Below are 24,524 nucleotides of genomic sequence, written 5' to 3'. Positions count from 1 at the left end.
TAAGGGCAGCAACCTCTGCGCCGGGTGGGCGACTGGCCAGCCCCATCTCAGCAGCATCGCCAGGCAGGGCGGCCAGCAGGCAGGTGGGCGCGGGCAGCACCAGGGAGGGAAGCCTCCCTTTGAAACGGGCTGGATGGTTCAACAGCTGGCATATAGGCACACTGTAGGGACGGTGGTTTTCCTTTTTCTTCACCTAAGGCAGGAAATTCAACAGGTACCTGATTCCTCCTGCACAGAATTCTGTACAAAACTTTGCTCCGTAGTGCAGCTACTTAAGGCTCTATTGGGGGGGAAGGGAAGATAATTTCTCATACAAAAGTATTTATATATTTTGCTTAATGCTTAAACCCATGCTCAGCTTATTTAGTTTTTTGCAATCTGATTCAGGAGGGAGAGAGAGAAGGGTTTTTGCCAGGTGAACACAAAACATTTCCAAGAAAAACCAACTTCATTAGAGATCTTGAACTGATAATGCTTTTGAAGTCCATTCCCAAAGCTGCCAGGTGCTGTACATTAGCTAGGGTTGCTATACTCATTACTTGGAGAATCCAGTGTCTCTTACCATAGGCAAAGTAATGTTCTGCCCACCATTTAATCCCCACAACCAACACCTATGGAACTGGAAGTGTAGGTGGATTCCCATTGAAACTGAACCAAGATCCATTTCATTTTTTAAAAGGGAGTACTGAATGTGCTTCATTGGTAGACTGCATGCTGTGAATGAAGATGAACTCTCTGGAATGCTTAGCTGCTGTGGTATAGAAAACCCCCATATTGCTGCCTACATCATTTTGACAGCTGAGCTTGTGCCAACCGCGGTACATGGGGCCCATTGGGATGGGATGCAGTGAATGAATACATGTGACCCCGAAGAAATGACCAGATACATGGTGTGCAGCTGCTTGCTTAGGCGTGTGCTTGTGAGGCTTTAGGTAGCTCAAGGCCAGGAAGGAAGGCTGCAGCCTAGAATAGTATCACTGTAAGTGGGTGCAGGTTCATGGCTAGATTAGAATGGCTCATCAAGAGTAGAGGATGTGCTTTGAAAGATTTGCCATGCATGCTTAAGAAAGCTACATTCATAAGTAAATGTCCTGGAAGATATAGTCTGCTGGAGCCCAGACTAGGGGTACAATAGAGAAGATCATGGTGTATGACTTATTTGCTGCTGAAAACTCTTCAGAACTAAAGTAGTCAGAAAGCTTTAAAAACCAACAAACACACCAGCACAGAACCAAAGAATGCCATTTTAGTACTTGCTGTTGTGTGCAGAATGAAAACTCTAGCCAACTTAAGAAACCTAAATATGAAACAAGGCAGAAATTATTTTGAATTAATTTAGACTGAAATAGCATACTGATGATCTTGTATATGTGCTCTATGAATTATAAAACTTTGAAATTGTGAATAGCATTGTTCTAAGCATATGAGAGAATTGTTAAACTGACAGTATTGCCCCAATTTAGATACAATGATATATGTATGTTCCTCTGAGTCACTTTCAACTCTACAATTTTATGACTCTTATGATTCTATGTTTAACTGAGTTACCTGTATTGTGGATAAATACAGTACTCAATACTGTGCATGGCTTGCTCAGAGGTCAGTCACATTGAGTTAAATGAGACTAACACCTAAGTAAGTATGCGTAGGACTACTGTGTTGATCAGTGAAAGGTTAAAGTGTTTAAACGGGTTGGGGTTTCACAGCAACTGCAATACAGTACTTAAAACACAGCAGAGAAATAAGGCATTTAGTACTGTTTTGGTAGGACTGGCTGACAAATATTATTATTATTACTATTAAACCAAAATAGGCTTCTAGAGAAACCATTAGCACGGCTTAAATGTACCAAAACTCAGACCTCCACTATGAAGCCAAAGGGCAAATATGAGTGAATGGGAATTCAAAGATTTTCCTCACCCACATACAAGCATTAAAAAAGATCCATGTATTAACCCTGTAGCCTTGAAAAAGAACACAACTTAATCAAGACTGCTAGATCTGCACAAGAAATGGACAACCCTGAAAGTAACATTACAGCACTACAAGGCTTTGGTAATTAATAAGTACCTTAAATAAAATATAAAAGAGAAAGCATAAGAGACAGCCTAGTACCACTTTTCAAGATTTAGTCTCTGCCTTGCTATGCTGTAGGCAGCTTTTTAAAAAATTACTCCTATGATCAGAGTTTCCTAGCTGGTTGCCAGAATTATATTTATGGCCCACATTAGCAATCTGGCAAACCCTGAAATGAATGGGATCAAAGTTAATTGCAACTAGCTTGATTTCAATGGGATTTAAGCCTAAATTAAGGGCCAAACTAGATGTGATCCGTGCCACATAATTTGGCTTTGTGTAGCTGCTTTTTGTTTAACAAAATTGTCAACAGGAACTTTCCTCCCATTGCAAATAGCAAACAAAGATGGAGGCTGATTCCTATCATGTCAGGGTTAAAGCCAGCTCCCCTACCACAATGTCATGGCCCCAATCCAGCTCAGCCTTCACCCTGGCCTATTTGTTAAAAATAAACTGCACAAGGCCAAACTACAGGGCAAATATTACATGTAGTTCTTTTGTACTGAGCTCTATAAAAGCTGCAGAACTACTTGAGCCAGTAACATAAGGTCTAATGATGGACCAGTGCAAATTTTAATGTGAAATGATCCCTTGTATTGAAAGAAAGGTTATCATCATTTCCTTGAGCTACAACCTCTATACATGCAATACATGTAAGACTGGGTTGTAAGTCTTTAAAAAGGTAAAGGACAAGGACCCCTGACAGTTAAGTCTAGTCACGGATGACTCTGGGGTTGCGACGCTCATCTCGCTTTACTGCCGAGGGAGCCGACTTTTGTCCGCAGACAGTTTTTCCGGGTCATGTGGCCAGCATGATTAAGCCGCTTCTGGCGAAACCACAGCAACGCACGGAAACGCCATTTACCTTCCCGCCAGATTTATCCCACCTATTTATCTTTTGCATTTTTGGCGTGCTACTGAACTGCTAGGTTGGCAGAAGCTGGGACAGAACAATGGGAGCTTACCTTGTGGGGATTCGAACTGCCAACCTTCCTATCGGCAAGCCCTAGGCTCAGTTGTTTAGACCACAGCGCCACCCGCATATTACTTGCATATAATTCCAGGATAGAGAATATTGGATATGATCCAATATTCCAACACCAGGATATGATCATAAACTATGATGCTATGCTGGCATGCATTGCAGGGTATTTTATTTGGCACTGCACATGGATGTAAATACTCATAAACAATGTGCCAAGTTTTCTTTCTTTCTTTCTTTCTTTCTTTCTTTCTTTCTTTCTTTCTTTCTTTCTTTCCAATAGGACTCAGGTTTTGAAGTGCCTACGGTTATAGTTCTTGGAAACAATCTCTGTTTAAATTAGTGGAACTTACCGTTCCAGCAGGGCAGTCCTATGGTCCTAGTATGCTGAGTAGCCACTAAACTAGGACTAACATTGACATAACGTTATCATGAGCCTATGCCCAACCAGCAGCAGAGTCAACAACACAACAATAACTTGAGCAACAAACCTTTAATGTAGCAACATTGACCATAGTAACCTTACTATGTAATACCCCCATAGTAACCTTAGCAACTCCACAACCAACTACTGTTCACAGTGTCATTTCACTGATGACATCTTCATGTTATCCATGTGCAAGGGCGCCCACCAGAATGCAGCAACCACATCACTGCCCTATCAAGTATAAACAAAGCGCAGAAGCATGCTCCAAAGAGTAGACAACTGCACAATCTATGGCCCAAATTACCAGGAGGAATGTGTGTAGAATGCAGGCTCCCCAGAAAGAGTTCGAGTCCTGCTGGGGTGCCAATGATTTCATACACATGCAGTTTTAATGTGGCACAGAGCATGTACATGTGCACACAGACATGTGGAGCTGAAGGAAGCCTATAAGTGGGATCTAGGAAGTTGGTCAGAATTAAGAAGATAAGTCAGCGAAGAGTGTAGTAGCCCAGGCAAAGTATAGGATTCTGGCTAAGGTTCATTTCTGCCTCTCTGCCTCTCTCCAGTGGCCTCTCACACTGTGAAGGAATCACTACACAGACATTATTTACTGACAGCATAGCTCTGTGGTTTGCCAAAGAGCTTTGAAGTATCCTATATAGTGGTACCTCAGGTTAAGAACTTAATTCGTTCTGGAGGTCTGTTCTTAACCTGAAACTGTTCTTAACCTGAAGCACCACTTTAGCTAATGGGGCTCCCACTGCTGCTGCGCCGCCACCGCACGATTTCTGTTCTCATCCTGAAGCAAAGTTCTTAACCCGAGGTACTATTTCTGGGTTAGTGGAGTCTGTAATCTGAAGTGTATGTAACCTGATGCATATGTAACCCGAGGTACCACTGTACTACCCAGGGGGCATAACTTGAAGTTAGGACTGCCTGAGGGCGTTCTCAGGCTACTTATTTATAATGTATAGCAGACTCCCCTACATCACCAGGGCTATTCTGAAGTAAAAATATTGTGAACAGCAGCTTAATGATTTTGGAAATCAAATACTTGTTCCTAAATTATGTACATGCTTGTTCACACATTCTCAGCTGGGGGGTGGAATTCAGAGTTTTCATTCTGCAATAACTGTTGACTTAAAGGGAAAATAGATACATATTTATAGAGAACACTATTTATGTTTAAAATAAAACTATTTGAATATGAAAATTTCTATATGTATTTGGGAGGAGAGAGCGAGGGAAGGACAGAGCGAAGTCCTGTTGCAAGTGGAAATCCTGGCACTGACAGGATGGTTACTTAGCACTGTATTGGATACAAGCCAGTTGCTATAATTGAAAAAGAAATACACCTTACCACTTTGAGGAAGACTGTGACTAGGTCACTCAGTCTGCTTCAAGCCCCTGCTGTCCCTCCCTTTAACTCAGACTTGGACATGGCAGCCCTTAAACAGAGGACTGTCCTCTGTGAAGTAGGACATGTGGCCACCCTAATAGCATGCTCAGAAAAATACAGATTACATTATCAAAGTCACATCAGCATCTACACTACATTTTGAAATGGGATACTTACTGCACCAACTATTTTGTGATTGGATTTCATGGGAAAGTCTTCCATTGACTGTTATGAGCTGGTAAACACTGTAGGCCTTGCCGCAAGCTCCTCATGTATATGCTGTCCTTATGAAGGCTGCAATCTGCAGACCCATAACATGATGCCTGTTTGTTCGGATAAAAAATGGTGCGTAGAACTATTGAAGCATTGATCTGTTCAGCAGATAAGTTATGCCCCAATAGGCATACAAGTCTTTCGGTTATAAGATTTAAAAATAAATAAATAAATGTAATCCTTAGTTTTAACCAAGCAGAGTTAGAAGTCAAATACTCTTTGCCTCTTAAAGAATTACAAACAGCATTGCAGTATTATAAATATTTAGCATCTAAAGTTTCTGACCTGCCTCAAACTTTCTCTTCCTTTTTCAGCAGCAGAGGGTAGATTTTCATAAGCTCGGCTGAGTTTGTGAAAGCAAATCCTTTTAAAGAGACAGTCTCTAACAATGAGTGCAGTTAGTGATACCAAGTGTCATTGATCTCTCTCTCTCTCTCTCTCTCACACACACACACACACACATGAACAGCAGCTTAATGATTTTGAAAATCAAATACTTGTTCCTAAATTATGTAAATGTTTGTTCACATACTCTCAATTGGGGGAGGGGGTTCAGAAGTTTCATCCTGCGGTAACCGTTGACTTATAGGGAAAATAAATACATATTTCTAGAGAACACCATTTATGTTTAAAATAAAATGATTTAAATATGAAAAAATATACTTACTTGGAGGGGGAAAGTGGGGGACATGTGTGTGTGTGTGTGTGTGTGTGCATGCATGCACACCTTTTTTGGTTGAGAAAAACTGTAAAACTTCATCTGACAGCAAAATCCTTAGGTGATGCAATGAACCTGTACTTGGAAAAAATAATAAATAAAAATTACAGTTTGAGAAATTCAAAGAGTTAATCAATTGTGGAACAGTTATCTGTAACAGGTTCCAATAATGAGAGATTAATAGTGCACATAGAGTTGGGGGGAAAACCTTGCTTAAGCCCTTTCTTCTCTGCACAGATCTTGAGCTTTCAAATTAAGATTATCAAGTGGCATACTTTCCTGGGTCATTGATTTTTCCACTCTGTGTGGTTTTAGCATCAGTACTGTATCTCAGCAGACTTGGTACTGGACTCCCCACCTCAACACTTACCATCACCACTCTACAAAAAAATAATTTGCCTGCTGTGACAGCTGGATGAAATGATTGCAAATTCAATTACTTTTGCTCACCTTTGAAACATGTGAAGTTCAACTGTTAGCCGGAGCTGAATGTGGTTCATGTATTAAAGACAAAATATCCAATTTTCAGAGGCCTAAGGAACAGATACCATTTACATCATCATTTGCAAAGGATGTGTTAAACAAGACTATTTAATACTGTACAGGTTGTTGCTGGTGTGTCAGTTCAGAAGATTGAACATTTTTAAACAGCAGAAGTTGATACAATAAGTTTATCGTTTTCTTTCTGTCTCCAAGGTTGCAAACTGTAGATTTTACTTGAAAACAGTAGTGTAATTGAAATCATTGTTACTTAGAGTACATTTGCATTCATATTGATTAGAAGTAATCCCTGAAGATTTAAATTGGTTTTACTTTCAGGTTAAGCTCAATTAAGGCCAGTTTTTTCTTCCTTTGTGATTTCTACATACACATACTTCGGAAGTTCTGCTGAAATTTCTAGGCTCTATTTCCAAGGATATGTGTTTAGGGGAAAGTGTCTCTTGTAATGTTTGAAGGGAGGTATATGGTTGTTAGGCAGTTTATGACATACAGCAGCTGCCCATCTCTGTACCTGTGATGCACAGGTCATATTCTGCCAATGTTTTGGCAGTTTTTCTATAGAGACTGATCTCCATGAATGAAAATGTGATCTGTGAAGTTGTATAGCATCTTTACTTGCAGAACCTACATAAACTACATCCCTGCTATGTGTGCATTCATATTCTTACTACAGTGGTACCTTGCAAGACGAATGCCTCGCAAGACGAAAGAGTTTTTCGTTTTTTGAGTTGCTTCGCAAGACGAATTTCCCTATGGGCTTGCTTCGCAAGACGGAAACATCTTGCAAGTTTGTTTCCTTTTTCTTAAAACCGTTAATACCCAGGGTGCATTGCTTGAAGAGGTTGCTTCGCAAGACGAAAAATTCGCAAGACGAAAAGACTCGCAGAACGAATTAATTTCGTCTTGCGAGGCACCACTGTATTATGTTCCACCCAGCTTGCAAAAAATGTACCTTATAAGAGAATCATCTTTCTTGCAGTTTGCACTTTTTTGAAAATCCAAGTATTTAACAATTCAGACATTTCTTTAAAAAAAAGAACTGGAGAAAGAAAGCTGGATTGAGATCAGAAAAGGGCTGACATCATATGCATGCGAATAATGAGAAGTACTATTATTCACTATATTTGAATTCCAAAGAAACGAAGATCCATATGTAATCCATACATCTTCATTATTTGTTGCTATTATAATAATGCATCCCATATGTGCCAGGAATTACAAAATAGTGTACAGATCTCCTTTGAAATTTTGTTTCCCATTTGTTGTAATAACTGATTTGATGTGCTTACACGTTTTTGAAAGAAGAATGAAATGGTAGAACATTGAGCAAATGCTTGATTCTTAGTTGTTTACTAAGGCTGCAATAATGTGCACACATAACTGAAATGAGTAGGACTTACTTTTGAGTTAACATGCATTGGATTGCTCTGTAAATGCAGTTTGTTTGTTGAACTGGGTGTTTTTCTCTTTGATGCCATGCCACTGGTCATCTCAAGCACTACAACTGTTGCTCTGTGACTCCCATTCATTTCAATGGGACTTCCTTTTGTTTCTTGGGAATACATTCCTCTGCTAACTGCAGCGGACACCACTCTGGCAAGAGGGACACATATTACGTTCCTGTGCAGAGGCAGAGAAATGGCGGAGAAATGCAATTCAATTCACATTGAAAGATGAACCTAATTCACGCTTTCTGACACAATATGCAAAATGAAACAGCTATCCTCTGAAACTTGTACTTATCCAAATTTTGCAGTGCAATTTCTGAGCCAAGAAATGTGTGCAGAAAATACATACGCTAAAGTAAGGTGTCATAAAATGTATATATTAGTGGAAACAACATGCAAAATGTATTATATTAGGGAAAATTGTTTTACATAAAAGTATGTATTAGGCGCAATTGCATATTAGGAGAAACACATGCTGAAATGCTGAATAATTTTCACATGGACTTCTTTGTTAAAACATTGCAAACTGTGGGAAAGTAGAAAACTGAACCTAAGATTGGAAAAATGAGAAACCCTATATTGTGCAGGCGGCTGTCATCACATTATGCATCTCCATGATCCTGCCTGTGGCCTCTGGGAACCTGAAATGTTAGCTTGGAGACTTTCACAATATAATAGTAGCCATCTATGCTGAAAGATCTTCCATACATTACAACTGGCATCTGGGTAGCTCATCATGGGAAGCTATTTTCAGTGGCATTCCTCTAGCCAAAGTAATGCATAAGCATATGAAGTGGTCTAATGTTGAGTCAGATTACTGGTCCATGAAGCACAGTACAGTGTCTGGTCTGGCTGGTAGTACGTCTCCATGCTTTGGGGCAAACACCTTTTCTTGTGCTACAGGAATTGCGGTGCAAAGCTCTATCATTGAGCTATGTGCTCCAGAAATCTAGTATGGAATAATATCCACCTAAAAAAGATTCAGCCTGTAAATAATTTCCCTTAAGATCTGCAATATATCCTTGCAGGTATACCTGAAGAACTGACCTTTTAACTACTGAGTTATAAGTATTTAATAGATACAGGTTTGGCTTAGTTCAGTGCCACTTCTTAAATGACACTTAAACACACATATATACTGCCTGTTCTGTAACACACATCCAAGTAATGTGCAAAATGCAAATACAATATATTTTTAAAATATATATAATAAATTTAAACCAAAAACTTAAAATCACTGGCATTATGAGCCACCAAACACCAAGGTGAATAAGTTGGTTTTCAGCATATACCTCAACTGCAGATTCAACACATGCATGGTTTCAGGGTGAGGGGGTTGGGAAAGGCTATTCCAGAGTGTGGGTACCTCCACAGAAAATACCTTCTTCCTGGCTGGTTGCTGCTGGATGCATGTCTTTGGCTGTGGTATGCCTGCACACACCAGGAACCTTAGTGGAAAAGGTCCCCTAGCCTTAGCCAACTTGGGCAATATGACCCAGGTTAAGCACACAGCTGAACTGCTTAAATTTTTAAAAGATGATGCTGTTAAGGTGCTACACTCAATATGCCAACAAGTTTGGAAAACTCAGCAGTGGCCAGAGGATTGGAGAAGATCAGTCTACATCCCAATCCCAAAGAAGGGCAGTGCCAAAGAATGCTCCAACTACCGCACAATTGCACTCATTTCACACGCTAGCAAGGTTATGCTTAAAATTCTACAAGGAAGGCTCAAGCAGTATATGGACCGAGAACTCCCAGAAGTGCAAGCTGGATTTAGAAGAGGCAGAGGAACCAGAGACCAAATTGCAAATATGTGCTGGATTATGGAGAAAGCTAGATAGTTCCAGAAAGACATCTACTTTTGCTTCATTGACTATGCAAAAGCCTTTGACTCTGTCGACCACAGCAAACTATGGCAAGTTCTTAAAGAAATGGGAGTGCCTGATCACCTCATCTGTCTCCTGAGAAATCTCTATGTGGGACAAGAAGCTACAGTTAGAACTGGATATGGAACAACTGACTGGTTCAAAATTGAGAAAGGAGTACGGCAAGGCTGTATATTGTCTCCCTGCTTATTTAACTTATATGCAGAATTCATCATGCAAAAGCCTGGGCTGGATGAATCCCAAGCCGGAATTAAGATTGCCGGAAGAAATATCAACAACCTCAGATATGCAGATGACACAACATTGATGGCAGAAAGTGAGGAGGAATTAAAGAACCTTTTAATGAGGGTGAAAGAGGAGAGCGCAAAATATGGTCTGAAGCTCAACAACAAAAAAACGAAGATCATGGCCACTGGGCCCATCACCTCCTGGCAAATAGAAGGGGAAGAAATGGAGGCAGTGAGAGATTTTACTTTCTTGGGCTCCATGATCACTGCAGATGGTGACAGCAGTCACGAAATTAAAAGACGCCTGCTCCTTGGGAGAAAGGCATTGGCAAACCTAGACAGCATCTTAAAAAGCAGAGACATCACCTTGCCAACAAAGGTCAGCATAGTTAAAGCCATGGTTTTCCAGTGGTGATGTATGGAAGTGAGAGCTGGGCCATCAAGAAGGCTGATCGCCGAAGAATTGATGCTTTTGAATTATGGTGCTGGAGGAGACTCTTGAGAGTCCCATGGACTGCAAGAAGATCAAACGCATCCATTCTTAAGGAAATTAGCCCTGAGTGCTCACTGGAAGGACAGATCGTGAAGCTGAGGCTCCAATACTTTGGCCACCTCATGAGAAGAGAAGACTCCCTGGAAAAGACCCTGATGTTGGGAAAGATTGAGGGCACAAGGAGAAGGGGACAACAGAGGACGAGATGGTTGGACAGTGTTCTCGAAGCTACAAACATGAGTCTGACCAAACTGCGGGAGACAGTGGAAGACAGAAGTGCCTGGCGTGCTCTGGTCCATGGGGTCACGAAGAGTCGGACACAACTAAACGACTAAACAACAACAACAAGCACAATTACTTTTTTCATTCTTCTTAATCAGTGTGGTATGAAGATCATCCTACAAGGAAAGGGACAAAAGTAAAGAGAGGGACAGCATGCAGTAGCTTAGGACATTCTGATTCCAAATGGATAAGGACAGTTGAAGATGCGAGGAAGCAGGGGGTGGAAATAATGAGTCTATAGAATGAGGAAGGCTATTTAAACAAAGGCCAGTGCACAGAGGTGATAATCCCGTCATGTAGTGTCCTAGAGATACTAGGCTGTTCCTTTGAAATTTGCAGTTCTGTTCTACCGAGACAAAAGGTGGCATGTAGAACATGCCAAGCCTTAAACCCTGGCTGGGTTTGAAAGAATGCAATGACAGATAACAGTTTGCATAATTTAAATAAATATTTTCTGTACTGAATTTTATCTAGGCAGGCATACCAATTGTATTTTGCCTATTCAGTCCTGTTGATTCTTCCTTCCTCCACTCCTACTTAGAAGAGGTATTAACATCATATTATGGGGAAAGCGACTGCTAAATGTTCTAAGGTGAACAAAAGACTGCGTTCTTGGCTCAGGTTCAACTGTAGTGTAATTCAATGTTATCTTTGGTTCAGAACAATTACACCAGATATAGAGACACTTGACTTTGGACATGAGCGTGTTCAAAGGCAGTGCTGAAGTAATCCACATGGCATGTTACATGTGTTGTTCAAAAATTTGGAACCTATAGAGAAATTATATACTACACAGCTGCAAACCCTGCAAAAGAGATGCTAATGCAACATGTTTTATATTTTTCACCGCAGCAGTTCCTACTGCCAAAATGAGAAAGCACTGAACAGCAGCTTCACTTGTTAGTCAAAGCTGCTGTAGCAAAAGGAATCAAGCACAGTTCTGGTGTGCACACACACTGCTTTTTCGATTATGGCTGCATGTGCATTTTTCTGAACTAAAAAAACTACAACTTTTGTTGTCTGCACTGCTGCTCAGCAACAGATATTTGAGAACTGCGCATTCTGATGATTGCCATTGAAAGCTAGACTTTCAAAGTGAACATCTATCTCCACATCACAAAGGGTTAAGACAATGCCAGCTACTGGCAAAATGCCTATATTTGAAAAGAAGACTATTGTATAGGAGTGCTTTCCCTGTGTGGCAATGCTGCCCGTGCTGTTGCCGCTGTGAGAATGTGCATTGACAACCCACACTGCAAGAATTTGAGTAATGTTTACAATCCACAGTGGAAACAGAAAAGAAGATGAAGATAAAGCGTTAGCATTGTGTGCTATTCTTGGCTGGCTCGCTAACAGAAGGACAGAGGAGCATGGGGAATATCAGAAAAATTAACCAATGCAAAATTTTAAAAGGGGGAGGAGTAAGTTCATAAAATAATATGAGAAACCATAATGTAGGCAGAGACTACTGATTGGATTTGGTGAGCAATTTTTTTATGCTAAACCGTAGAAATGTGGGGTCTCCAACATGATGCCCTAGGACACCATGACAGCCTCAAACATGACAGCCTTGGTGCCCATTAAGACACCTGTCCCTCCCATTTTTTTTTATTTAAGTTGGCTTCTGTTGTTGTTAGGGTAGGGCAGTGTTTCCCAACCTTTTTTGGGCAAAGGCACACTTGTTTGATGAAAAAAATCTCGAGGCACACCACCATTACAGCCCCGTGACGTCAGCGCGCAGCGTCACGCCGGGAGGGACGCACGAAAGTGTAAGTTTCAATTTTTTCCCCTCCCCCTTGCCGGGGAACCTCCAAGCTTTGGGGGGGGGAGGAGGCAGCAAAGCGAGGCAGGAAGGAGAGCGCAGCTTGGCTGGGTGAGCTTTGGCAGGGGCAGGGAATGAGAGCCGCGAGGCGGGCGCTGCGGACGGAGGCGCTGCCCGCCGAGCTCGCAGGCAGCCAGGCAGGCAGACGGCGAGAGCCCCGCGCTGGGCGGCCTCTCCTCGCCGCCGCCGCCCCGCCTCTCGCCGCCTGACTCGCCCGCCTCCCTCCAGGCAACATCTCGCGGCACACCAGGCAACATCTCGCGGCACACTAGTGTGCCGCGGAACAGTGGTTGGGAAACACTGGGGTAGGGGTTGCTTATTTTATCTCTGTTTTATTTGCTGTGGGGTATATATAGGTGATTAGTCATTGGCAATTTCTGAACATCAGCTGTTTATCTTCTGTGAAATGGGTATTTTGTGGAGCCAATGAGCTTGTCAGATTTCCAAATGTGCCCATAGGCACAAAATGTTAGTGAACTCCTACTCTAGAGAATGCAGAATAGTGGTAGATACTGAGGGTTTCAGATCAAATGACACTTTTGTACTGTCAATTTTGGTCTTATCCTGTCTAGTAAATTGTTCTCAACAGCAAAGACCCCATTACCGAGCAGAGAGAGCCCACTGGGTGGTATTCAACTAAGTTTTACTTAGAGCAGACTCTCTGAAATGACTAATTTAGGGCCATTAATTTCAATAGGTCTACTCTGAGTAAAACCTAGTTGAATCCCTCACACTGCATTTAATTCATTCAGTATCACAAATGTGAGGCACTGTGGAAAGGGGTAATAAAATTTATGTTACCATGTGGCCAGACAAGCTTTCTTTGAGGTTGCAGTTTCCCTGCAATGAGTTGAAAAGCAGCTATGGCTTAACAGATCACCATCTGTATGTCCTCAGAGAACAAGGAAGGAGGGGAAAGTTTTATTACTGGTCTCACCCTTCCTTGCTGTAATGGCTGTCTTCTGAAATTGCCATGAATATTTCAATGGTAGCTGGCACAATTATTGGGGAAAAAAAGGCAAGGGCTTGATGGATGAGACTTTTAGGAGTATGGCTAACGGTCTATCTCACTCTTCAGTCTATTTTGATCTGAAGTAGATTGGCCTGTCATAAAAAATAGATGGTAAATAGAGTGTGCATATTACAAAAACAAACCATCCACCACAGATTGAGGGCACTTATGTAATTCTTTGTACCTAGCCACGTTCATCTTCAGGCCCTCAAAATAAAAGGCTGTGAATGCTTGCTTTCTGTAAAAGTAATCTGTCACTAAGTGGTTGTCCTTATATATAGCAGGTACTGTTTATTTACTGCAGTGTACACAGTATTGCGGCAGTCCTTTTCAGAGAGGCAAAGTTAATCTGTGTGGATAAAGAATGCATGCTATTTGTCACTCATAACTCTGTTTTTAGAACATAAAGCCTTTAATTAGTACCCTGGATTGGACATTTTCTTTTCTTTGCAAGACTAAGATCACTTCAAAGGGTCCCAGAGTATCCTGATGTAAAAAAAAAAATGCTCCAAAACCCTGATTTAGAAGGTTTTAAACTTTCTTTATTTAGAAGTAATTTTTGTTCTTTTTATTGGGATTTACTTTCAAGTGACAAATGATTAGGTCTGTAGCCCAAGAAATGGCAAGTTGCCTGTCATTTTCTTTTCTCATCCTCACAGTCATGCTTACAGATGGCTGAGTGCACATGCTCACCTTGCCAATGAAGTATATACTTCCTTCACCTGCTGTCCTGCTCCTTCTGAGCATTGAGGGAAGGTGAAAGGTGGTTCCAGTTCCTGATAGTTTTGTGGCAAAGCCCTCCCTTGCCACACCTTGACCCTCACCTGCCCTAGGTGTACTGCTTGCTGGACCATTCGTTGCTGGCTGAAAATAGGTAGGCTGTAGCCCTTTAAAGAGCCCCTCTACTCTTTGCTCTCTCCACAAATGGATGGCCTCATCCGCAATGCATTCTATGGGTCTGCCAAAGCAGTAACTGGTCTTGGGTGTATTTCCTGCCTTTGAAAGACTTTCTTTTATGCAGAAAAAGTATTGCAGATACTGAGGCTTGGTCTGGTTTCTGTATACAGTATAATGTTCTTCAGTGTCCACCCCCACTGTCCTGCCATGCCCTCCTTTATCCTCATAAGTACTCATCCACTTGCCCAATTGGTACCAACTCCCCATCCCTAGAGAGGGGGGAAAGGAGGGGGGACTTCCGGCCCTTGCTCTTCTCACTGCTTGCTTGGACTGTGCAGGTGAATGGGCAGGTAACAGCATGAAGTTTCAGCAGCAGGGTCAGGAGGGTTGGCTGTGGGCCCCTTGCTGGGGTGTTGGCCTTGATCATAGCGATATTTGATGCCAGCTCTATGGAAAGAGATTGCCATTATTACCCAGGTCTGCATTTATGACTGCAGAACTGTCCCACCCTGGTGGGATGCTACTGTGTGTAGTGTTTTGTTTTACTTGCCTGCCATTAAGATTCTCTTTGGGTTGTCTGGTCAAATGTATGAGCCTTGGCTTTCCCTGGCCAGCTCTTCACTTCACTCAGGTTGGACTACATTAGTATAAAGCACAGAAGCCTCAAGTCAATTGAGAGAGGGCCAGGAACATGTTTAAACTACCACTATTCTTGGCAAAATACAAAGGAGATGGGAGGACAGGGGAAAGAACATGCTGCACCTTCAGGTATTCCATGAAGAAAAGTGACTACCTTCACTGTCATGGGTGTATACCTTTTTCTTTCTATCTGAGTCCAAAATGTAAAATGAAAAGCACAGTGGCGTAGCGTGGGTTGTCAGCACCCGGGGCAAGGCAAGTAATTTGCGCCCTCTAACCCGTGGATTTGCGCCCCCTAACCCGTGGATTTATGCCCCCTAACCCTAACCCCCAGATGTTGCGCCCGGTGCGGCCGGCCCCCCCTGCACCCCCCACGCTACGCCACTGGAAAAGCAGGCCTCTGACAACATCCCCGTTTCTGAGTGCTTTACAATGCAAAACGTTGTTTAAAAATCTACTGACACTGAAGCAATGCTGTTTGACTCTGTTGATACTGTTTCATTATGTTTTTTAACTTTGTGTGGGAAATAGGAAAATAGCACGCACAAATTATCAGTGTACAATCTTCCTCCTTCCTCTGTTGAACTCTTGTTATTTGTAAATAAACAAGACTTTCACTGTTCCTAGCATGGCCCCTCAAGAGATATTTTGAATGCGCTGCCTGTACATCTGTTTTGATCTGGCCAATAGGGAAAGGGGAGAACAACCATTCAAGTTCCCACTTGTCCCTTGACAAGATCAATGTGAGAGGCAATAGAGCCTGAGCTTGCCAAAGAGCAGTTTAAAAGAGATGCAGTGTCATAATGGGTGATGCAAGACAGCATGAAAAGGACCAAAGGGCTGAACCAATTGGAAGTGTCCTTTTTTGATACTCTCCTTTGTCAAATGATGGAGCATGTGAAGGGTGTGTATGTGGCTAATAAATAACTCTTTGCCAATATTCTCAGGAAGCTTTTCAACAGCCCCTGCAGATACAGATCTACAAGACAGAACCTGAGTGGTCTATCCAGGAACTGAAGTAGAACTGCCATCCCTGAGGTCAATGCAAATCTGATGTTTCACCCTAAATGAGCTCCTGTTGAGGCTTGCTGATCTTGTGCACTTCTCCTGAAGCACTGTAGCTAGAGACTCCTGCATAGAATCCTCTGCTTTGCCATTCACTGAAGTTAGCAGCAATAGCTTTTGACAACTTTAGTTTAGGAATTTAACTTAAGGATATGGGAGCAGTTTTGCCTATGGATGTGAACCAGGTCTCTGATGTATTCAGTATGGTCTACCTTCTACACTAATTGTAATGCGACATTGACTTCATGACAATGCCAGTGTGTGTCCTTTTTAAACAAGTTTCTAAGCCTCATGATTGTTATGGAGAACAAATATTGCAGGGCTGGAGACCAAAGAGGCATTTGTTGTGTGTCTCAGGAGACGGGACTTCAGCATCCTGCACATCTGACCCTCCATAGAACATCAGATTCCCAATCTAGTGTTTCCACAAGCACATTCCTGTCATCCTTTCTCCAACCCGTCCTTTGCCAAAATGTTTAATATTCCACAAAAACAAAATGCAGATATTGTAATCAGAACAAACAGTTTGAGTTCCTCCGTAAATGACTATGAGATTTCAGCTCTGCCTGCTGTGTATGAAATGTAGAGGCAAGACTTAGCTGTGTGAAATCTGAAAAGCAGAACTCCATGAGCTATTAATGTCTTCACAGAGTACAGTGCCTGAGTGAAGCAATCCACATACCAATACATTGCCAGTTTTTCTTATCAAAATCTCACGACTATTTTTATTCCCTTCGTTGTGTAAAAGTGTGGACTTACTGTAATAACATTACGGATGTTTTAAATGCCACCTGGAGGGATAAAATTTCTTTCCTATCAAGTCTAGGTGACTTATTAAACAAATAAAATGTACCTGCACACATGAAGCAATGGGAGACGGTTGTTTTTAAGCCATTTTTAGAACTGAATAGTGTAATTGTTGGTGAAACTTGCTTAGATACTGGAATAGGAATTTGCAGGATCAAAGTAGCAGTTAAGATGCTCGGGAACTCATTCAAAAGTTTGCATAGCTGATATTCTCTAGGGAATACTGGGCTTCTTTGTACATGGGAACTTCTGGTTCCAAGCAATTTGAAACCTAAACTGTCACAGATTTAGGACCAAATTCTTCAAAGTCCTGAGGGGATGCTGCTGAGAAGAGTATCTCTAATTATGCTGCCTTTAAACCATGTTGCCAGCACACAGGTGTCAGAGAGCGCTTTACATGCAGACTGTACACACAGTGAATGCTTAATAGATTCTGGTCCTAATTCCAATTGGAGGGAGGTGCATGGGAAAGAAAGGCAAATAGTCAGAGGAACTAGTTCTCTACATTTTGACATCTGGCTCTATGTTTCTGAAGCGGGTTCCTCCAATAGAAGAAGCTGTACCTGCCAACCTTTTCCTGTCAATATTAAATCAGTAGTAACAGCACAGAAGCTCCCTTCTTCTGGAAGAAGTTGGCAACTCAGTTGTGCACATTTTTTTTTACAGAGTAAATTACTTTGTCTATGTCAGGGGTGGGGGAACATTTCAGCCTTGAGGCCACATTATGATTTGGGCAACCTTCCAGGGGCCACATTCCTGTGGTGAGCAGGGCCAAAGGCGAAAGTGGGCAGAGCAATAGATGTGAATTTTACCTTTTGTACAGTAAGCTGGTTTCTATAAACGCTCGCACATCCCTCTTTAATCTTCCATTCAGACAAGTCAGAAGCATTTTCAGTGTTTGAGGGGACATTCTACGCAGGCAAAAGTACTCAAGGAAGGTGCAGAGCAAGGCCTCTGAGGTGTGGCCCTGTGGAGAGTCCTGAGGGTCAGATAATGAGCCCTGGAGGGCTGCTTTTGGCTCCTTGGACCTGAGGTTCCCCACCCTTCATCTACATAAACAGCCACGTTTCTTCAGGGTTAGCTCTCTCACCCTGGGGAGAATAGTCATCGGTTTATCATGAATGGAAGAGGATACAGCTGTGTGGTGCTGGTTAAGTGCTAATTTGTAACCAACCTAAGTCTTGCTCTCCATGAAAATATAATAACAACAATAATAATCTATTTCTTACATACCCCCTTCATCTGAGTGGGTTGCCCCAGCCACGCTGGCTGGCTTCCAAGGAAAGTAATATGATTGCTTATCTCTTTGACATCCAGCAGAAGGGTGTTTCACAGGGCAGGTACAATTACTGAGAAGGCCCTCTGCCTGGTTCCCTGTGGCTTCACTTCTCTAAATGAGGGAACTGCCAGAAGGCCCTCAGAGCTGGACCTCAGCATCCAGGCAGAACGATGGGGGTGGAAACGCAATGTATCTTGTTTGGAGGACAAGAACAAATGTTAATGTTGCGCACCAAGGAATAGTAGACTAGAATGTGTTGTCCTTGTGTTTTGTACTCCATGCCAATTTAAAAGTCATGGAAAAATATGGATTTGGTGAGTCACATCTGGAATAAGGAACAACAGTTAAAAAAAATTTGATGTTTTCCCGACACACCATAAACTAAAAGGCTTCAAAGTTTTATAATGCATTGTGTGTAGAAATTAATGGGAAATATATATCTGTTTTTATAAGAATTACTATGAAATTGCCAATGTTGACTTGGTTTGTGGGGAGTTTGGCTCTAAATAAAATACAAGTAATTTTATGGACTTAACATTGACAATTTGCCATGTTAGTCTAAGTGTGTTTTAAAATTTTACTGATACATTCAAAGGAACGTCGGAGTGTGTGAAAAGTGCATGCATATTGAAAAGGAACATTCCTAGGGCTGATATTTAGCAAACTCAGGCTTTAATTATACATCTATTTTCCAAAAAACCAAAATATAGATGTATTTTAATTTTATGTGTGATAATGGCCAGGGGTGGTGCTATTCCATGGCAGTCCTACTCAGAGTAAGCCCACTGAAGTTAATGGATAAGCCTATCATTTCTTAATGAATTTTTGGAATTCACTACCACAAGATGAGATTACCACTGGTTTAGATGGCTATAAAACTGGAATAGGAAAATTCAGAGGATATGACTCTGAGTAGATATTTTCCATGATAGATAAAAGGAAATGTCATGTTCAGAGACACTTTGTCTCTAAATACAAGCCACTGGTCCACATAGAGTAAAGGTAAAGGGTAAAGGGACCCCTGACCATTAGGTCCTGTCGTGGCCGACTCTGGGGTTGCGCTTTATTGGCCGAGGGAGCCGGCATACAGCTTCCGGGTCATGTGGACAGTATGACTAAGTTGCTTCTGGCGAACCAGAGCAGCGCATGGAAACACCGTTTACCTTCCTGCCGGAGCGGTGCCTATTTATCTGCTTGCACTTTGACGTGCTTTTGAACTGCTAGGTTGGCAGGAGCAGGGACCGAGCAACGGGAGCTCACCCCGTCGCGGGGATTTGAACCGCCAACCTTCTGATTGGCAAGTCCTAGGCTCTCTGGTTTAACCCACAGCGCCACCCGCGTCCCTCCACATAGAGTAGCGTTGGGCTATTGCCTTTGTGCTTCTCTTGTGAACTTCCTGGAAGACAAACCCATGTGTCTGTGTGCATCTAGTGCATGTATGGGAACGGCAGGCCCAGGGCTGAATGTGGCCCTCAGCGCTCTCCCTAGCCACACCCCTCACCAGGTCAACTTTGCCTTCTCTTGGAGTATGTTTGCCTGAATTGAATATGTCCCTAAACTCTGATAATGTTTTTTGCTTCTCTGGATGGAGAACTAATAGGTGTGTGTTAATGAATAAAAACTAGCCTAATGTACAAAGACAAAACCTACTTTTGTCGCTCTGCCCACTTTTGCTTCCCCCACCCCAAAAGTTGCCCAGAGGGGAATGCAGTTCCCAGGCTGAAAAAGGTTCCTCTGTCCCGTTCCTGTGGGTGCAGTTCTATGAATCAGGCACACAGTGCAGAAGCAAAACCCTCTCATTCTAGTGGGCACAATTCCACAATATGTTTTTGGTTAAGCCTGAATACATGAAATACTAGATGAGTAGAAATGAGTGAATCTTTTTTTTTCTTTACACATCCTACTTGGCTCTCGCGCAGCTGGAAAATTACTGAGGGAGGGATATGGTTGATTAACTGATATGAAGTTTAAAGATTCAAATAAGCATTGCCACATTTAGCATTCTCTTTCCACGGGCCAGAAAACCATCTAATCCTCTACATTAAACGAGAAAGAAACACTCAGTAGACTACTGCAGATCGCATAATGCAAGCCGGTGCTTTGCCCTCTGTCTCTCCAGTTTACAAGAGAGAAACAAAAAATAAAACGCTTATAGCAACTTTGACATAAAGCTGCCTTTTTTGTAATTTTCTCAGGAAATCTGTAGCAGAGCAGAGAACTTAATACAGGCTGTGGCAACAGGTTTATTTATTTATTTTACTTTGGCAAATTTTCTGTCGTAAGGATAAAACTAGATTAAATGGGAGGAAACTACGGGCTGGCATTTTGATGCAAACAATGACAAAAATATCCATGCAGGAACAGCACCAATCCCACAATAAACAAGAGTTTGGAAGTGCTCAAGAGTCTTGAGGCATGGGTTAAACCTTTTGTAACCAAGCCAAGCGATGACTGCAGCTTTCATTTTAACATTTGGGGGAAAGCCATTTCCTCATTAAATGTAACACAGGTAAATGTTTTCTAGGTTATCTAACCAAACTTCTGCAAAACCACACTGTGTATGCCTGTGATGGTGATCGCTTGAGTCTGCAGTGTCCTCGACATTCAACAATAAGTGTCCAATCTGCATATTACGGGCAAGCTTACCAGTTGTGTAGTGAACAACATCCAGAAGCCACGATGAAAGAGCCCATAAACTGTGTGGCATCTACTACTCTGCAGGTATTACATATTGTAGTATTTTTATTATTATTTTTTAAAAAAACAGCCTTTCAGAATGATTCAGTGATATAAATTGTATTTATTAAAATGCAAGGTAAAGGCAACATTAATTGACTGATGTTCAGAGTGTAACTTTTACAATAGAATAGTTATTGTGGGAGGAAGGGTGGTTCAGTCATGCATATGACTAGGTTTTAGTGTTTCTGAAGGTCTAATGAATATGCAGACCATTATCAGGACTTCTCCTCAAAGAAAATCTCTCCATCCCTTTGCTCCTGAAGAATATGCAATGCTAATTAATCCTGACACTTAAGAATGTGTTTGGCTACTTTTGAAATTCATATTATATTGTCACTTCTTAATTTTTGAATAGCAACAACTTAAAGTAAATTTTAAAATCAATATCTGACTACATACCGTATTGGCTTGAATATAAGCTGCACTTCTTTCCCAGATTCCGATCGTGAAAAGTTAAAGTGCGGCTTATATTCACGACCTTATGCCGCCAAAACAGCGCAGCTCCCTCCCCCCAGGAAGCAGCCCGGGAGCGCAGGGCAACAGCGCCTGTCCCGTTCACGGCTCCCAAGCCTCCCCCAATCCGCCGAATTTTAAAGGTGCGGCTTATTTGCGGGTGCGGGCCAATACAGTAAATGAAACTGGTTGCAATTTGTTTGCAACTCGATACAATGGCACAAATCTTCCCAAACAGTTCTGAGTGGTGACTTAGCCAGCCATGCATGATATATAGATCTGTGGTGCAAGCCTCACAGGACCTGTTCATCACAAGCAAACTGAAATCCAGTTTGGGGGATTGGGTGGCTGGCCACACACTCAGTAGTTGTATGGGCTGTCTGACTTCTCTTGCCAAGCAGACTGGGATAAAGGAGCCCTGAACAATGAGAATGCCCATTAAGATTAACACCCAATGGTCCAGCTTAATTTGTCTGTGCCAGATTGATGGAGTTGTTTTGGCACTGAGCTTATGTCAATGGATTTTCCTGGGAGAAATCTAGATTGCCAATTAGTTCTGTCTCCAGTTTCTGGTAGACAGCAGTAGAATCTACAGCCTAATTTTTGATGAGGATTATTGAAGATTACCTCTGAATCACTGGCTTGCCATTGTATCAAATGCCCCAATGCTTAATAATATATTTGAGGCCCGTGCTTCTTCTCTGTTCCCTTGCCACATACACTGTTCTGAGTCTTACTGTAGGCACATAAGAACAGTTATATAGACATAGAGGCAAGTGTTTAGTCCTGAATCATGGTTACCGTATTTTTCGCCCTATAAGACGCACTTTTCCCCCTCCAAAAATGAAGGGGAAATGTGGGTGCGTCTTATGGGGCGAATGCAGGCTTTCGCTGAAGCCTGGAGAGCGAGAGCGGTAGGTGCGCACCGACCCCTCTCGCTCTCCAGGCTTCGCGGACCTCTCCCCAAGCAGCGGGAATGCTCCCGCTGCTTGGGGAGAGTTGCCGGCATCCCGAAGCCTGCCCGCGCTGATCCCAGCGCCTGCAGGCTTCGCGGATCTCTCCGCAAGCAGCGGGAACCACCGCTGGGCTCCCACGGCTTGCAGAGAGCTGCCTGTTTGCGGGCTGGGGTCGGGGGAAGCTCGGGCTGCCCCAGCCCCGCGCCTGGGGGGGAAATAATTTTTTCCCTTTATTTCCCCCCAAAAAAACTAGGTGCGTCTTATGGGCCGGAGCGTCTTATGGGGCGCAAAATACGGTATTCCCTGCCTCAGAAGTCAAGGCAATCATGTTCCTTATGTTAGACAAACCAGTAATATTTAAATTTCCCTCACATGGGAAAAATGCTAACACAGTCATGTCCTGTTGTGACAAATCGGTCATTATTTTGTAGGTTTAGAGGAATTTTTAAAAACTGATATACAAAATATGCAAAGATCATTTCCTAAACATAATTAAGATCTGATGATGCAGTCGGGTTTCTGACCTCATGGGAATCCTAAACTGTAGCATCCTTAATCCTGTTATTTGACACCATGTACAGAGCAATGCTGTGCAATTTCTATTTAGAAGTAAGAGCTGCTGTGTTCAGAGTGGCTTATTCCCATGCATGTGTGTTTAGGATTGTAGCCTGAGGCAGGAATCCTGTACAGACTTACCTTGGATGTCTACTTTTGAGAGGACATCCCTAGGATTGCTATGTACATTTAAAGCTAATGAGCCTGAACTGACAAGCAAAGGTTATTTCCTGAGGAGCCACTAAGGATGATTCTTATATTTTGTTATTTTACATGGCATTATTATTTTTCTTTTTCATGAGAGCGGGTATTCATTTTTCACTATCTTTGATAGAAAGATGGTATGTTTGTATGGTTTAGGATCCACTGGTGGCCTAATTCACAACCACAGTTTTCTCCTTAAGAAGATATATAAGCAGACATACAGTAGAGTAGACATTAACAGTGCAATCCTATGTGTGCTTACTTGGAGGTAAGATTCATTATGTTATGTTAAATGGACTTGCATTATACAATAAAGATAATTTCCAGACATTTCTATAGAGTGGTGATTTTCCAAGCAGTTGGCTAATATTGTCAGGTATATTTCTATGCCTTTAGCAGGTACATAACCAAAGTGCAAAAGTTTTACTATTCAGGGACCTAGTGTTTGTAGAAACATTTTAAAAATCAGTGTCATTAAAGAAGGTATAGGGAAATTGTTGCCATTCAGATGTTGTAGGACTGTCCCTCTATAAAGAAGTTAAATGTTATTGTTTAGTTTAAATGAATTTTTTAAATGAATATTGCTTGGAATAGTGGTTTTATAAGCATGGCTTGTATGTGCTTTAATGCATCTAATGGCTGAAAAATGATCTTTGGTCCAGCTGTCCTCATGAAAATGGGAGTGTCACCCCTTCTCCTTTGTGTCCTTAACTAGCATGGCACCAAGACTATTTTGAGTCCTTTGAATCTTTGGGGATTTAAGCTAGGCTTGCACAGAAAGATTATTTGAAGCCATCACACATCCCAGCTGCACATAGAAAAATGATAGAATGTTTTACAGATATGTTCACATAGGGCTCAAATGCAAGATACATGTCTGGCTTTGTCTTCTCTCAAATCTCAGACACCTACAGTAAACCAAATTGTTGGAAGCAAATCTGCATGATCTCATCCTACCTATTCTCTCTGGAATGGAGAGATAATCTAAGCATAGTATTATTTTACAGAAAGAACAAAGAATGCTATACAGGAATCTTTCACTGAAGGGCTGAAAGAAAAATTAAATCCCTCCTAATCTGTGACTGTTCTGACCATATATTAGTTTTGAACATATTAGTGGCCAGATCTTGCTGCACAGCAAATTCAACACCGGCAATGTTATCCTATACATGTCTGCTCAGAAGTAAGTTCCATTGAATTCAATAGGGTAAGTGATTAGGATTGCAGTTTTAAGCTTACATCTCTTATAAAACACAGGGTAAAATATGAAGAGATTTTTTTAATAGACAATGATTCTGGCTAGCATAACTAGAAGTAACAATCACTAGGATATAGTAGGAATGCTTTATTGGCTGCTTTTGAGCATTGGAGATCTGATTTTTCT

General features: G+C 41.9%; 1 protein-coding gene and 1 long non-coding RNA gene across 6 annotated transcripts in view; one reads left to right on the top strand and one right to left on the bottom strand.

The window, feature by feature from the left end:
* Positions 1-24,524, top strand: part of EVA1C (eva-1 homolog C) — a 48,530-nt gene that overhangs the window by 5,759 nt on the left and 18,247 nt on the right. For 3 of the 4 annotated variants that reach the window (XM_081199534.1, XM_081199535.1, XM_081199533.1), the window contains exon 2: positions 20,758-20,954. In XM_081199534.1, coding sequence (XP_081055660.1) covers positions 20,758-20,954 — 197 coding nt within the window. Of the gene's footprint in view, positions 1-405; positions 504-20,757; positions 20,955-24,524 lie in introns of those variants that run through there. The other variant, XM_081199536.1, reaches the window with a different exon arrangement.
* Positions 16-9,333, bottom strand: LOC308589952. Of its 2 annotated transcripts, XR_014009574.1 has the most exons (6): positions 9,206-9,333; positions 7,777-7,996; positions 6,326-6,408; positions 5,443-5,521; positions 5,062-5,207; positions 16-193 (listed from the first exon to the last, which is right to left on the bottom strand). It is a non-coding gene; the product is annotated as an uncharacterized lncRNA (long non-coding RNA). The 2 variants fall into 2 exon arrangements; XR_014009575.1 differs by lacking the exon at positions 16-193 and having other exon boundaries at positions 3,178-5,207.

The sequence above is a fragment of the Podarcis bocagei genome (assembly GCF_964188305.1).
Source record: "Podarcis bocagei genome assembly, chromosome: 6".
In the NCBI taxonomy this organism is placed as follows: Eukaryota; Metazoa; Chordata; class Lepidosauria; order Squamata; family Lacertidae; genus Podarcis; species Podarcis bocagei.
Note: the sequence above shows the minus strand (reverse complement) of the source record. Positions and strands in the feature narration are given on the sequence as shown.